Source organism: Bactrocera oleae, chromosome 4 (assembly GCF_042242935.1).
Source record: "Bactrocera oleae isolate idBacOlea1 chromosome 4, idBacOlea1, whole genome shotgun sequence".
In the NCBI taxonomy this organism is placed as follows: domain Eukaryota; kingdom Metazoa; phylum Arthropoda; class Insecta; order Diptera; family Tephritidae; genus Bactrocera; species Bactrocera oleae.
This window is the reverse complement of record NC_091538.1, coordinates 62367106-62383574: the sequence shown is the minus strand read 5'-3', so window position 1 is coordinate 62383574 and position 16469 is coordinate 62367106. Positions and strand designations below refer to the sequence as shown.

Genomic DNA, 16469 nt, shown 5'->3' with positions numbered 1-16469 from the left:
AATAATCGCACAAATAGCTTCGGAGAAACAAATAATTTGTCTATTTTAGTTAAATTCCATCTTCTCATCGACCTTTGCCACTGCTGTACCCTTTCCGCACCCTTTCCTATTCAAATCGGCAGCGCGATCACCACATCCTTACGCACGAACAATGCTGCAGCGACCGAACCTCGACGACAAGTAGCTGCGGATTTAGCAACCCTATCGATTTCATTGTTCAGTCGTGCGAATTTCTTACACGCTTCATACACTTTGCAAACAATTTTCTGCCAATTCTTCTTCTTCTGTGTCAGTTTGACCCTTTCGTTCGACCAGTTGGCTGGCTAGCTAGCTGATCGGCTATGCGACCAAAGGTTCAATTACTACTCGACACGCTCAATCCTTTGCGTGCGCCTACCCCTTTTCCTGTGGCTCACGGCTAGTCGGCTCACTGGCTGGCTGACTGTGGTGTTTGGCTTTGTTTGACCTTTTGCCAAAAATTGCCAAGTACTAATCCTTCTAAATGTTTCGACTGCATTTTCGGCATAAACGGATTAGTGAAATATTGAAAATGATCGGTCGACCAGAGGCGTGTGGGCGCGTACGCATAGGCGTTACGCCTACTATACGCTGTCAAAATATGCATCAATATTTCTACAAGTATGTATGGTATATGTCTATGTAGTGCTGTGTGTAGGTGAGCGTGAAGGATGCATGTCAAACAAGACGAACGCAGTCACATTGTCCGCTCCGCTTCCAATTTAATCTTTTACAAGCGCACTTCATAAACATGCATCTACATGTATGTATGTGTGTGTAGTGTCTGTTCGTGTATTGCGAGTGTCAAACGAAAGGATTAAGCTAACGTCATGGATGGGCGTGGCTGTTTGAAAAGACTCCAGCTTGTTTGGTATAAAAGGAAAGGGGTGAGTTCTGTTGTATGGATAATGCGCTCTTAATCGCCGAATTCATGACGATCATGAACGTCTGAACGTAAATAATCGAATTTGCATTTGTTTTTGCCGCGCTCCAAATATGTGCTACCTGTGAGCGGTTTATGAGGGTCATTGAGCGGCTTAACTATGTTTAGCTCGGCTAATCGCTGCATAAAGTTAACTCAAAACTTAAATATTAAATGAGAATTTTTGGAACGAAATCTTTGTTTACTTATTTATCTGTTTGTTTGGAATTGTTTATATATTTATTTGACAAGGAAATGTGTATCCTCAAACATTCCGACCATGACTTCGTGTACTGAAAAAGGATTTATGAATTCACAAAATGCTATTTCAAATATTATTTGTAGAAACTAACATATGTATGTTTGTATATTTACACTCCCTACATTAACTGGAGTCAACAAACCAACGAAAGGGGTGTGTTAAAGGGTTGTATTCTAGAACAAGTTAATGTGCGAGCGTGTCGGATATTTTTTCGAAAAACGTTCATACTCTTAGAAATTGTCAATTGTCCGGCATGTAACAGGTTAGCGTGTTGAATCGCTGATGAATGATGGAAATTGTGTAGGTACTCATTTATGTACATAATTAAGAAAAATAAATTTAAAAAAAAATTATTTTAAATAAATAATATTTTTAAATAATTAATAATTTTAAATATTTTAAAATACATAAAAAATATTTTTAATTTTTTTTTAATAAATAAATAATCTTATTCCAAATACAATCCTTATGACGTATGCAAACAATTAGACTTTTTACATCTAAATATATAAAAAACTGACTGTCATATGTCGGCAAACCATCTCAAGATCGCTGCATAGATGGCTTCTGCCATGTTAAAAAAAATCGAAAGCTTCTTTATATTTTCTTTAAATATTTGTTTTTGTTACTTTTATGGAAAAGTGATCTTATAATAATATCCCCTAGTTCTCTTTTCATTCTTAATCTACCACTACTACTGGCAATAATGACACATTTCGAATTTTAATTCAACAACAACAATGAAAATCGTATAAAATGCTCATATGCATTTTAATTGTTACATTTAGTGCACTAAAAGCATTTACCATATTAACATACATACATGCGTACATAGCACATTACAGAATATTTTACAGGCAATGCATTATTCATAAACATGAAATATTGCGGCAACACAGAGAAGCTACATATACAAACACTCGTACTCTTTGACATTTTGGGCGATTGCCTGTCAATATAAATACTGCGTAAAATACTTCCGTAGCGCCAGGCAGCCTTCTCGCCAACTACTCACTTCCATGCATAAAGGCGTTGCGATGGTCCAAAGTCGCCACTTGTAATTTCGTGGCACATCAAAATTAGTCAAAAAGTATGCACTTCTACAGCAAGTAGACTTTGTTCTCAAAGCGAACGCTGGGCCACTTGAGATGCGGGGCGCTTGTGTAGGCTTGCCGGCGGTTGGCAGGCAGCAGGGTGGTTTTATGTGTGTGGTGGCGGTTCAAGAATGTCGCCACACAACGTCAATGCTGGTTCCGTATCTACTTAAGAACCAATTAGCAGTCGAATGCAACAACAATAACAAGCACAAGGCAAGTGTGCTGCGTGGCCATGCAAGGGAAGATCAGTGGCATATCATGCAGCAGTGCTATAAATTATATTTAGATACATATGGATATGTAAAAATATGTGTGGTATTGTTGTTGGTCGGTTGTAGTATTATGTAAGTGATCTTGTTAAAGTGGCATGCCTCATTTCAACAGCTTGTAATGGCGTGTAAATTTGTATGTTTAAATTTGTGGTCTTGTTACTGATTGCCGTCGAGCTGTTAAGTGATCGCTCAATTATGTCGTCACTTTGATCTTAACATATGGCCGCGCCCCAGACTTTAGTATGCGAACTAAGAACTTAAAAAACTTAGTAAAATTACATTAGCATTTATTTTGCTATTAATTTGTTGTAATTTGATGGTTTATTTTAAAATCGTATCCATTCAAGTGCTTATGCAAGCATTTAGTGTTTATATGTAGATATATGTACATATGTGCGTGCATATTAGGCGAGGTGCTTTTTAATAAAGTCACAATATGTATGTATGTAGCTGGTCTTTTGTACCGGAAATAAGCGGAAAATTAGTGTGTACATATGTGTGTTATTTATTATATAATATGCGAGAGCAGAAAAATGGAAACATTATTTATTTGTATAGCTATTTGTGGTTAAACGGAATATCTGGAAGATTTGATGTGTACCAGGCAGTTAAAAATGTATGATAAATAATTATTTATATTATTAGTGTATATTATAAGATATTTGTATGCAGTTTCTAATGGTGTGCAAAGATATTATATTAACTTTTTACATTATTGTAAGCTCTATTATATAATTTGAAGATATTTCTTATGAGACCGTATGTATTTGAATATTAAAAATTTTACCTCAATTAACCCCTTAATTATATCCACCCACTTGTGAATCAATTCTTAAGCTTTTATATCGAATGTATGTATATACATACGTAATATATATATGGAAATATTCTACGGAAATTTGAAGTTGATTCGGCCAATAGTTTCGTAGTTTCAGAAGTATTTTATAGCATTTTCAGCTTGGTGAAATTGGAACCAAAACTTTAAAATCATTTTTTTCGAAACGCTGTTTTCAGAGTCGGTGAGTAATATTTTAAAATTTGAACGGCTGGAACGATCGACTAGGAATTTTTACATTAGGTATTTAGATATACTTTTTGTGAGAAAATTATAGAAGAAATATAAATTTTGATAAAAAAAGCTCTACATTAAAATGTAAATTTTTCACAAAAACTTTTTTTTCTCAAAAAGCAAAATTTTAACTACCTCTTTGATCACTATCTTTCGTAATAATATTTTTTTTTTTACCGAAATACATCTTTTTTAGAGCTCCTCCTGAAGCTCGACATTAGATAAAAGGAAAGCAGAAAATTTCCAAAATGAATCACCGATTATTAAAGTTCATTAAATGCTGTAAATTTACGTTCGTTTTTTGATTAAAATGCTTTTTCAAAAAAAAAAAAAATACATTAACACGTTTTTTCCAACTTGCGAACTGATATAATTACCAATAATAACGTTTGTTCGGTTTAATTGGTTTTCGAGCGATCACCTATCTTATGACAAAAAATTGTATATTCAATGTGAAGTAAACTTTCCTTTATTGAGGAAATGTCTTTAATCCTTTTCAAATCTGCCAAAGCTTTTAATTTCCATACCAGGTATTTTCGCTGTATGGCTAAAGATTTGAACGCCAAACTTTTGCCAAAGCGGGAGAGTTAAGAAGGAAGTGTTGATTTTTAGTTCTATTGCAATCACCACTCAGAATTGCTACGACTATAGAGATAAGCACCTTCTTGAGTACACTCTTAGACTACTTACTCGATCTCGAAAAACGCCTATGCAATCAGTTGCAAGCTTAAACAATTATTAACTAGTTTTGTGTACAGAAAACGCTACAGATCACGAGGAAGTAAATATAAGTTCACGACAGCAGACTACTTAATAAAGGCATTTTGTGCGCATTCCTTCTGCTCGAAACTTCTAATCTATATGTATATAAATATATGTATAATTGTTTAAGAGTCACACGTACTGTAACAATCTAGAAAAAGCCGATTTTCTGGAATAAAAACCACTACTGCATCAATTGTTTAAAAAAATTTAGGGTATATTTATACAAATATTTTGAATATACAGTAAGTAAGTTAAGAAAAGAAATAAAGTTCTCTACATGCAGATATTGTCTTTACAATAATCTACGTTTGACAAAATCGCGCCATTAAAACAAGTTGAATTTCACGCAAGATTTTGGTCGTTTTTGGTCTACCGAAGCTCGATTTCTAATCAGATCAAAAATTTGGTAAGACGTTGTATGGAGTGCTCTAAAAAGAACATGCTGAAAATTGACAGTGATCGGAACATTTGCCTTCGAGTAATCACTTCAAGGAAAAACGCGTTTACTGATATGCTGATAGAGCTGATGGAATTGAGCAATTTAGAAGGATGTAACTCAAAAACTGTTTGCGATATCGATTTTAAATTTTAGTAAAGCGTTTTTAAATTTCAAACTAGGGGCCTGCATACGTACTCGTATTTGTGATACGCAGATATTTTGAGTAAGACAAATCAAATTTCGTAATGCATTTTCTCATGATTTACTCTACGACTACAAACTAAGCTATTGTTATGCGCAGTATATTCAAACTGCCTAAGGCTGTTAACAGAGCGGTAGGCTAACTTTTTACAGGCTGTTGAATCGGATATTACATATAGTAACTATGTATGTTATATTGACTAAATATGAAAATATATGAAACATCACTAACTTTCATCACACAAAATCAGTGTATGTGTGTTGAGCTTCTGTCGTTGACTCACAATTTTATTGCTTTCGCTTGCTGGTGCGAATAAAAGGCAATATTTCCAACAATGTGACGCAGCGACAACCAAATGACATTAATTACACATGCACCCCCCAATTCATTAACGCACATGGTACTCCTGCTGCCACGCCTCACTTGCTGCTGCTGGCTACCAATAATGGGTGAGATAAATGGTGCGCGGATGGCAATTGAGATAAAACTGTTAAGGAGTTAGATTTAGGGAGCAGCGCAAATTGATTGTTGGTTGCGGTTTTCGGTGAGCGGCGGTGATTGTAAACCGAGATTTTGATGTGTGTTCATATGCGCATGTGTGTGTGTGTGTGTGGCTGTCAGCGCTTAACGGTCGCTCTCTACGTGTGTATCAATTCATTTTCGAAATCACGAAGCATTAATTTCAATCAATTAATTTGCTACACACACACATTCACACACCCACACATTTGCGAACAAGAAATTTGCACTGCCGATTGGCATTATTGCTTCGTACCCTCCATCAGGCATTGTTGTTCGTGCTTTAACTCTTGGAATTGTTGCATTTGTGGTGTTGTACGTGTTGTGTGTGATAGTACGGTAATTGTTGTTGCTACTGGTCTATTGTCACAGCGTTGTTGTGGGTGGGTGTCATTGCGTTTATGCAGCAATTTAAAGCGATTAAATACTGAAAATTGTCGCGGTTAATTGGGCATTTCATTGTTTTTTACTCCCCTTCTCGCTCGCTCTCTGTGGGTGTTTTGCAGTTCATTGATTTAATTTAGCTCTCTTTCATTTATAATTGAATTGTTTGAAATTGATTATTGCCACAATGATGTCAAATAATGTTAAGTGTTGTTATTGTCGTTGAACATGCTGGTGTGCGTTAAGGGCAAGAGACCAGGTGTTCAATTGACCACGATTTTTATTCGAAATGGTGGATAAATATTTGCTAGATGACTTGCGGTGTGAGTAATATTAAATTGAATAAAACCGCGAAGGAATTTTACTCCAATATTATTAAGATGTACAGTTAAAAGAGCGGTGATTTTTCCAATGACTTGACTAAAATAGGATATTTTATTACTCGCAAAATCTGCAGTTCATTTCTGCGCCTTTATGTGAATCGAGAAATGATTTACGGTATATATTATAGATTCGTTTTCAGTTGCGTATATTTTTTACGCAAAGTAATATAATCTAAAATATTTGTTTTAAAAAGGTATTCCAGTTTAGAAATTTGAAAAAAAAAATCGTATATTTTTCTTTCATAATTAGCTAGTTTAGGTATTCGAAAATATCCCTCTGAGAGGGCTTTTCAACACTCAAACTATTTTTAAAATTATAGCTGTTTTAGTGTCGAGAAAACTAAAATTTCTAATTTGAAATATTTTTGAATTTAAGAAAGTAAAAAAATCGAACTTTATTTTTGAGAAGCCCCCATTTTATTATTATTATATCCTTAATAGGGTATATTAAGTTTTCCATGAAGTTTGTAACAGCCAGAAGGAAACATCGGAGACCCTATAAAATACATCGGTATATATGTACATATACAAATAATCAGCGGGACGATCAGAGCCGATTTAGCTATGTCTGTCAGTCTGTCAGTATATGCGCAAATTAGACCATCAGTTTTTTTAGATATCCATCTAAAACTTTGCACACGTCCTTTGCTCCCCAAGAAGCTACTCACTTGTGGCAACCACCGATAATGGATCATTATAGGACATAGCTGCCATACAAACTGACCCATCAAAATCAAGCCCTTATATGGAAAACTTTTTTATTTGACAAGCTATTTTCACGAAATTTGGCATGGATTATTGTGCAAGGCAACGCTATAATCTTCGAATATAATCTTCAGATCAGATCACTATAGTATATAGGTGTTAAACAAATTGAACGATCAAAATCCAGATAAAGATCTTTTTGTAACATTTTATGCTATAAGAAATGCACTTGTGAAGGGTATTATAGTTTCAATGCGGCCGAAATTAATATGTTTTTCTGGTTAATGTGATAATGGTATTTGTAATAATTAAGAATCCACGATTATTTTAATTTTCAAATGACCACAATGGTAGAAATGGTGATACGAGGACGCAGCTTTCCTCCTTTCTACTTTAAGGACGCATAACTTTATGTTTTTTTGTTTTATTATTTTGTGTTCTTGTAAACAATTGCGTATAAAAATATCAATTTTTTTATAAATTGCCAAAAAATACTGGAAAGTCGTTCCCCGGGTATAGATTACTGCCTTAAAGTCAAACGGACTAATGGAAATCAATATATTATATAGACAAGGGTGGAGCGAAAAAATATGTTTTTTTGCTAAGCCTTACCCTCAGACAACTTTGTAGGTTAAAAAAAAAATGTTTGGAAAAAAATCCCACTCATTTGTAAAGTAAATTTCGAGTAAAAATTTTTTTTGGAACAAAACTTTTTTTTTTCTTCCCGTTTATATAAATATTACCGAATTTGACTCACAATTTATTTTAACGCTTAAGGAAAGCATGTTGTCGTTTAAGACTTTTTTAAAAAACTCCAATAATGACCCCAAAATTTTTTTTTAAGTTTATAACTTTATTTGGCCAGAAAGAGAACTCTCCACAGCTTCTGAAACACCTATCAAAAATTTTTTACGTAATAAAAATTTTAACTCGAAATTTACTTTAATAGCGAGTGGAATGTTAAAAAAAAATTTTTTTCCAAAAATTTGGTCTATTTTTTTCCAAAAAAATTTTTTTTTTTATAATCTCCAAATTTTACTCTCAGGCTAAGCAAAAAAAAAATGTTTTTTTTTCGCTTCACCCTAATATACACAATTCGGTCTCAGCCATTACTCTCACCGTCGGCCATATATACTACTCAAGAAATTCCACACAAAATTTTAGTTCTAAAAACCCATAAGCATCACTAATATTTCTCTTTAATGCTTTGTCTGAAATTTATGCAATATTATATGACAGCACTATACTTCATCTAGAAGTTAAAGGTTTTGAAAAACAACTTTAAAAAAATACGCTTGAATTCTACATAAATACAGCGGGTGTCATTGTTGTCAATTATTCAAAATATCCCTCCATCCATGTTGTCAATTATTGCCCCTTTCTCTGACAGTCAATGTCATAAATTTAGAAATATAAAGATACAATTGTCCAAAGCAGAAAAGTGACTTTAAACCTAACCTAAAATCCATTTCCAAACATGCGCACAGCCTTCACTGATTGCAAGAGTTTGCGTAAAATTTCATAACTCTTCCAGCGAAATCCACATCTAAATAAAAATCTTTAATAAAAAATCTTTAGAAACAAAAGTGCGAAAAAACCTTTGAGGTTATATTTACAATATGAAGACACTAGGCACATTTCCCCTTTTATGTAATCGCTGAAGATTCTGAAAACTCTTTAACTACGCGCTTTTTTGTTGCAACTCTAAAAACTCTTCAAAACACTGTTTTTTAACATGGCCTTCGTTTTTTTTTTCGTAATATTACCAACTGCTTGCATATTTTATGCGTGTGTGTGTGTGTATGTGTGCATTGAACAAATTGTTTGGCCAACATTTAACCCGAAATCGTCAATTTACGCCTTTTTATGTAACCTTTTCCTTACGCCTTTTACGTGTTGCGTTTTTTACCGCTATGCGTTTTAAGCGGAATTAGCTCTCTTTTGGCAAGCAAAACAACAACAACAACATAAGTAACATTTGAACTATTGAGCGCTAATGTCAGAAGCCGCCAAACAATTTGTCAACTGACCGCTGTTGCCTTCAGGTAAGTCAGCAAAACAGCCGACGCGGCATTATGCAATGCAACCGTGCAATGTTTTTTATGTTTTTTTTTTAAATGAAAATCTTTGTAGAAATTCGCCCTTTGCCACGTATAGCTTGCATAATCGGGTTGAATGACCTATTATGGTTGCGTTGTCTTACAAACAAAGTCCACAAATACACGCACACACATTTTATGCACATACAAGTATAGACTCGAAAGAAAGAGTCAAACAAAAAGTGAAATAAACAAAGTGAAAATTGCAATCAGCAAACCGCCCGCCGCGCCGCTTCTTCAACCGCCAGTGAAAGTATACGCAACCCGTTTGAGTAGCGCAACAAAAATCAAAAATAAGAAACAGCAACGAATAAAGTATACAAAAAGATCGTAAAAAAGTAAAAAGTATGCGGAAAGCGGCAAGGATGTGCAAAAAACAGGCAACACACCAACAAATATACGCTTACATTGTTGCCCAACTTGCTAGCTGCCGTATGCTAACAACTAACAGCTAACATAAAAAAAGGATGCTAAAGGATGAACTTGAATAGCGCGCATAAACACCTCTGCGAATCGCTAAGAATTTCATAATGAGCAAATGAGTTGCGAATTGTTTGGCGTTGTTGGCGTGTAAAGGTGTTGGTGCGGTAATAACTGGCAATGAGTTGAACACTCGTGAAATTTGTAAAAAAAAAAACGGTGGAAGAAAAATAATAATAAAAAAATATTTATGTTTGAGCGTTGTGTGTAGTTGCGCATAGTAACAAAGATACCGAAAAGAGCCGAAAAATACCGACAAAGCAGCGCAATATTAACTTGTCTATTCGTGTAACCGGTAAGAAGAATGAGTAGTCATCATCTAGCGGGGGAGAAATGTTAGAGTTTGTGTATGTATGTATTGTGGTAGCAGCAGAGTGAAGGAAATAAAACATGTTAATCTCCGCTCCCTGGATGCCGTAACTGTTATTGCATTTTTTATGTAATTGGGTCTAACATATGAAAGAGCTACTCTTGTAGCCCAAGGGATTTCAAGCCATTCAAACAATCATTTTCATATGTACATACACGTTTATGTATCGTGTTTTATATGTACATACATATACATACATATGCCAACTTTAAAAAAAAAATTATAGTGTTATTAACATATTGTAAAACAATTTTGAAATTTGCAGATTTCTTCATTGCTTGGTAAATTTTTTTGGCGCTGATGACACTTTTAAGACTTTTAGGTTGGCTTGAAGAGGATTTTTGAGAAAAATACATACATCTATACATACTTTAAGAATACTCATAAAAATATGAAAAAACAATTAAATATTTTACACTCGATTTTCGACGACGCTACTCTTCTTCTCTGCATAGCTATTCCGGCCTCAATCTCAAAGAAATTCTCTCTTGAGGATATTGTCAGTACAATGACCTAAAGAAGACGCAAAATAAATTAAAAATTGACAAAATGACGGCGTTTTAAAAAAAAGTTAAATTTCACAATAATTTTAATTATTTTTAACCTGTCGAAATTCGGTCAAAAAACTGGTAGGTCATTGTATGGAGAACTAGCTATATACAGAACATGTAAATTAAACTTGATAAAATAAATTGTGACTGTATCACTTGTCTCGGGGTAATCACTGTAGACTAGGCTAGTTAACACAGCTCTACAAAAGAACTACATATGTATCTTTTTTGTTGCACTGAATATCTTAGCAAATTTCAACGGTTCCAAGTATCCAAACTACGAATTTGTTTATGAAAATATTGAATGAACACTTGTTTTTAAGATATTGCATATCTAATATTTTCATAATTATCGGCTAGTTTGTAATAAAAATTTAGTTTTTATGATTAGGGTTATGTTCACCTTTTTCGCGCATAAAAACATTACGTGATTTTCACTCTCAGGCTCCTTACCGAAAATGTGCGAAGAACAAGTATGAAAATTCTTAGTTCGGGTGTAACCGAACCGTTTATACTCTCGCAACTTGCAAGGATCAAAGCACAGGAAATTACGTCAGGTGTTAGCAAAATTTTATATTAAAGGAAGTATTGATCCGATTCAACCCATTTTTGACACAAAAACATACTATTATCGAGAATTTCATTTGTTTATTTTATTATATGAATTTCTTAGGGGCTTGAATAGTTTTGGTTCATGTTAAAGAATTTTTGGTCACAAGGTGGCATACTTTAAACGCATTATTCCCGCAAAGTTTTACCCCGATACAATCATTGCTGCTTGATATGCATAGTGGAAAGTGAAAGCATCAGATGGAATTGAAAATGGTGTTATATGGGAAATAGGTGTAGTTGTAGTCCGATTTCGCCCATTTTCGCACTATACCATAGAGATATGAGAAGAATGTTATGTACCGAATTTGGTTGAAATCGGTAAAGCAGATCTCAAGATATGGGTTTTCTCCTAAAAGTGGGCTGTGCCACGCCCACTGTCTAATTTTGAACGCGGTTCCTATAAAGTCATCTCATACCATCCCAGAGATAAAATTTAATGTCTCTGGCGTGTTTAGTGCTTGATTTATCGTGCTTTTAGTAGTTTTTAACAGTACCGTTATATGGGGAGTGGGCAGGGTTGTCCCCCCCGGCCTAATTCAGTAATGATAAAACAGTTTGTCAAAGCGTTGGATGTGTAAGAAAATTTTTTTAATTACATTGATAGAAAATTTCCGAAGCTTGGTATGGACAAGTTGAAATGTGGACTATTTGTTGGTCCTCTTTTTTTTCGAATTTTTCCATAATAATGGTGCTAATCATAATTATAATAATCCATATTTAATACTGTTTTGTTAATGATCATTAAAATCTAAATTCATAATTTCATAGTATAAAATTAATAATAAGAAAATGCATATGTAATATATTTATAATATATCGAATTGATATTAAAAAAAACTCATTTATAAGTTTTGGTAATTTGACTAGAATTTGATGAGTATGCATGAAGGAATTTGTAATGAGGGGGCAATTATCCGCTAAAACATTCTTCATAAAATTGAGGCTGAATTTCAGGGAAGTACATACCTGTTTTTTGTCTTATCGACAGATCATTATTATGTCGTAATCGATTCTTTATTAAAAATCATAAGTGCTTCCAAAACCACAGATTAGCCTAACTAACTAAATAGCAAGACAAATATTCATTGCTTTAACAGTATTATAGTGTTTACAAGCATTTAAAATAAATATACATATGTAAACAACACATAAAATGTTGATTAAAAATTTTGAAGTTCATTTAAGCATAATATTGTGGATAAAAATACACATTACACGCACTCATGATATATTCACATACATATGTATGTGTCTATATTATATATGCCTATATCGAAATAAATATCCATTTACGATTTGGCAGACAAAGTGGCCCAGCAGCGCCATTCCCTTAGGTGTGGTGTAGTGGTGGCGCTACTTACAACGTTGGCAACATTATTCCATACAATTATTACGCTTTTCACGATGTGTCTTTTAAATATTATGGCCGCTGCATTATGAACGTAAATAAGCGCAGGCACGCAAAGTCGCCATTTATTTTAATCGCCGCACACCTCTTTTTGCCCCCCTCGAGTGAAACTCCATTAAGTTTCCTTTACATAAGTATATATTGTACATACATAGAAACATGCATAACATTGACAAGTTATAGCAATGCTGAAGCTCATTTCTCCGCTTCTGTTGTGCTGCGCTCAAATCTCACGCGCAGTCGATGCTGATTGGCGGTTGCTATGACTTCGCACTTTGGGAGCTGAGAGCATTGAAATGGGGAAAGCGCCAACAAACAAAATGTCTGCTGTGAGAAAGCGGTTATTATATATGGAAATTTGGTAGTAGTGGTGGTGCTCGCAGTGCGCAGCTGCAGTGAATGAGAGAGTGCATCAAAGCAAAGCCACACCTTAGCAAATAAGTTTTTTTTTTTTTTTTGGTGAGAGCATAAAAAGTGTACACAATACATAGTAGTAATAATGGCGTTGCAGTGGGTGCTTATATACGCACATATTTATGGTAAATACTTTTATATTTTTTTTGTGAAGGATGCAAAGAAGGTTACGGCAGCAGGGAGATACTTATGTGTGTGAATATATATGTATGTACAAGTATATGCATATGTTGCGTTGATAGGGACCAGCGAGTGTTTATATGAAATGATTTCATTGTATGAACGGCACTAACAACGGTAATCATTTCATTCAGCTGCGATTTAACTGTTTTCCGCAGCTGTGCTTATTGCTCGTGTAAACATGTTACTGCATGAAATTAAACGTAAAATGCAAAGATAAAAATATACAAAATATTGTAAAACAAAAATAATAAACAAAAGGTATATAAGGCAATTTTGCACGTTTTAGTAGATAAAATTGTTTTGACGTACACTACACCAATAGTGAGTGCCGTCACTTGAAGCAAGCTGGTGGTAAGTTAAGTGCTAGGATATTTATTTTATCAGTAAAAAGTCTACAATACTTATGATTTCAAAACAGTAGTTGCTGTTAAAAGCTGTCTAATTGAGGGACTAGGGTCAGTCTCGAGCACTGCTAACAGTTTTAAAATGTATTTTGGATATAGGGTTAAAATTCCTATACCATTGATTATAAGAACCTCATAAATTGACGGTAGCCTAAGGCCAGGCTTGTCGGAGAGCTCCTTACAGAAAACTCACTTCCAACTTGCCTTCCTAGCTTCAAGGCCTAATAAAAATGAATCCATTATTTTTCCAATATTTAGTCAAAGATGGACATCAGCACACGAAATAACGCAAACAATAAAACTCATGAACCGAATTTCCATCGCTACTGAATCGGAACAAAATCGATCCATAATTACTGGTGATGAAAAATGGATTACTTACAACAACGTCAAGCGAAAAAGGTTGCGGTCGAATGGCCCTGAGTCGGCGTAAGCGGTTGTCAAGCCAGGATGAAGGGTCAGGATGGCTTTGCTGTATGTTTGGTGGGATTGACAGGGAATCATCTACTATAAGCTGCTCTCTTAAGGCCAAACTCTTAATTCAGATATGCACTGCCAGTAATTGAACCGTCTGAAGGAAGCAAATGCCCAAAAGTAGACTTTGCTGGAGAATACCGGATATTTGTTAAATTTACAGTTACATATAAGACTACATTGAATATATTTGATAAAAATAAATAAAAATCTTCTGGGTATTATTTAACTTATATTATACAGCAATTTATGTTTATATTATATGTACAAATTGATTGCTCAAAACAGTTAGAAAAATAAACTGTTAGATTTCATTTGCTGTAAAAAATTAAGCCACGAGAAATATCTTATTCTATATATGGAAGTATTTCAAGCCACTAATCACGTCCCACTTTGTGAGTTTCCAATGGACGATCCACACGCACCACACGTTCGGCCACATTCAGATAAGCCTCGTATTCGGCTACATCCGGCGTAGTGTCATAATGATAATGACCGCCCCAGTTGGACTTGGAGAAGGAGTGGAAGTGCTGCAGACGCAAATCTAAATCCTGCATAAGAGGAGGAGAAATTCATGATTAACATTAAGAATAACAGTATATAGTCCGAATTGAGCAATAATAAGCAAATTGTGGCTACTTACATGTTCGTGCGTAAGCAGTGTGCCCACAGCATTCAGCTGCGCTGGCATATTATAGAACTTCAACCAATCGTTCAACTCCTCTTCGGTGTGTAATGGCGTCTTGCTGAAGTCACGCATAACGTGCTGATGCGCTGCACCCTTCTTCAACACGAAAATACCACCCATACCAACACACTTCTCCTTGTAGTGGCTCGCCAAGCCCTTGCGCATGCATTCGACAAAATTCAGCTCACCCGTACGTTTACTGCACTTGACTTTCACCACCGGACCGGGGGCGCCACGACTAATGTATAAATTCAATAGCAAAGCACAACGTGGATCTGAATCGGGAATGCGTTCAAGCACACATAACTCTTCGGCACCGTGCACTTTAGCTGTGTAGCTGCCGTTTTTGAGGGTGCCCTTCTCATCGATGGCCATATTGAAAATGCCTTCGCAATTGGAATTACGCAAAGGGAAGGGTCCAGCACCAGCACCGATGGCCAATAGTTTGCCCTTGCCCGGCAGTGCTTTTTGCACGATTTCCTTCACATTGTACACCTTGGAGCGCTGGACCAGCGGCAGCAAGAATGGTGGACCGCCAACTTCGAGCAGCACGGGTGAGCCACCTAAGCCTATATTGATGCGATGCAAGCATATAAAGTAGTAAATGCGTGTAGTATATATTATATAAAACTTACCTGAGCTCAGCAAACCATAAAATGGATCTGTTAAATCGGGGCAATCACCCACTTCAACGCTCACATTCTGGAAGTTTTTAGCTAAAGCACTTTGGATAACTGTAATATATTATTGTACATATTTATTATATACATAACAGTAATCTTATAATATAATTTTTGACAAATATCCAGACTTAACACAAAGTGATTAATAAAATATTGTTTATGAATAAAAAAATTTTCTAACAAAATTTTATAAAAAAAAAAACAAAATAATTATATTAAATTATTTATAAAATAAAAAATAATAATAAAAATGTATTAATTAATAAAGAAATACTGAAAAAAAATTTTATAAAATACTTCGATTTTCTTTAATAATAATTTTCATTCAAAAAAAGTTATTTCTGATTGAAAAATACTTTAAAAATAATGAATTAAGTACCAAAAACTTTTATTTATGAATAAAAAAAAATACCAAAAAAATGTATTGATGAATAAAACAATAAAAAAAAATATTACTAATTAATTTTATAAATTTCTTAAAACAAAAACACAAAATAATCTCATGTTCATTTATTTTAAATACTCAACATTTTTATGTCGTTTGGTTCACCCTGCACCAAACTATCTTATCACCGCCATCTCTGCTTTAGCTAATACACAAACCACATCATAATTACAATTATATTTGTTAGAAAGGCAAAAATCCAATTGAATACCCCCTTATGACATTCTCACTTGAATGTCAAACAAACAACCCAAACAAGTATTTCTTACGAAAGAAAATAAACTAAAATGCCTGCATTCGCGTTGATATCAAGTTTTTTAGACTTACTGTTCTTTAATTCCTGCAATGGTGGCACATAAAGCGGTTTTTCCTCGTACAGGAGTTCCTCAGTGGCCAATACTTCTGCCATCGTAAATAATAAATATTTTAAAACTCTGAACCGATAGTGTTAAGCAAATTCAACAGCGCTTACTTCCAGCGATTGTTGTACAATGGAAGATTGAATAGCGACTAATTATAATAGCGGAGTGTTATTCATTAGAAAGCATCGCTCAGCTCGTATAGTTGTTTAAGTACTTTTAAATAATTTACAGGGTGTTTGACTTGCAGCTTTGCTAGCTG

The 16469-nt window shown here is 34.5% G+C and overlaps 1 protein-coding gene across 1 annotated transcript; it reads right to left on the bottom strand.

The window, feature by feature from the left end:
- Nucleotides 1-14244: 14244 nt before the first annotated feature.
- Nucleotides 14245-16398, bottom strand: LOC106621775 (ester hydrolase C11orf54). The gene is made up of 4 exons (XM_036372827.2): nucleotides 16176-16398; nucleotides 15356-15454; nucleotides 14676-15289; nucleotides 14245-14583 (listed from the first exon to the last, which is right to left on the bottom strand). Exons 1-4 carry the CDS (start codon nucleotides 16255-16257, stop codon nucleotides 14410-14412), a joined length of 969 nt encoding a protein of 322 aa, XP_036228720.1. The 5' UTR covers nucleotides 16258-16398; the 3' UTR covers nucleotides 14245-14409.
- Between the last annotated feature and the right edge of the window lie 71 nt (nucleotides 16399-16469).

Excerpts from the sequence above, each read along its gene's own strand:
- LOC106621775 (XM_036372827.2), bottom strand. The coding sequence starts at position 16,257 with ATGGCAGAAGTATTGGCCACTGAGGAACTCCTGTACGAGGAAAAACCG. Across the intron at positions 15,455-16,175 it reads ATTGCAGGAATTAAAGAACA|TTATCCAAAGTGCTTTAGCT; the intron begins GTAAGTCTAAAA and ends AATATATTACAG. Across the intron at positions 15,290-15,355 it reads TTATGGTTTGCTGAGCTCAG|GCTTAGGTGGCTCACCCGTG; the intron begins GTAAGTTTTATA and ends GCATCAATATAG.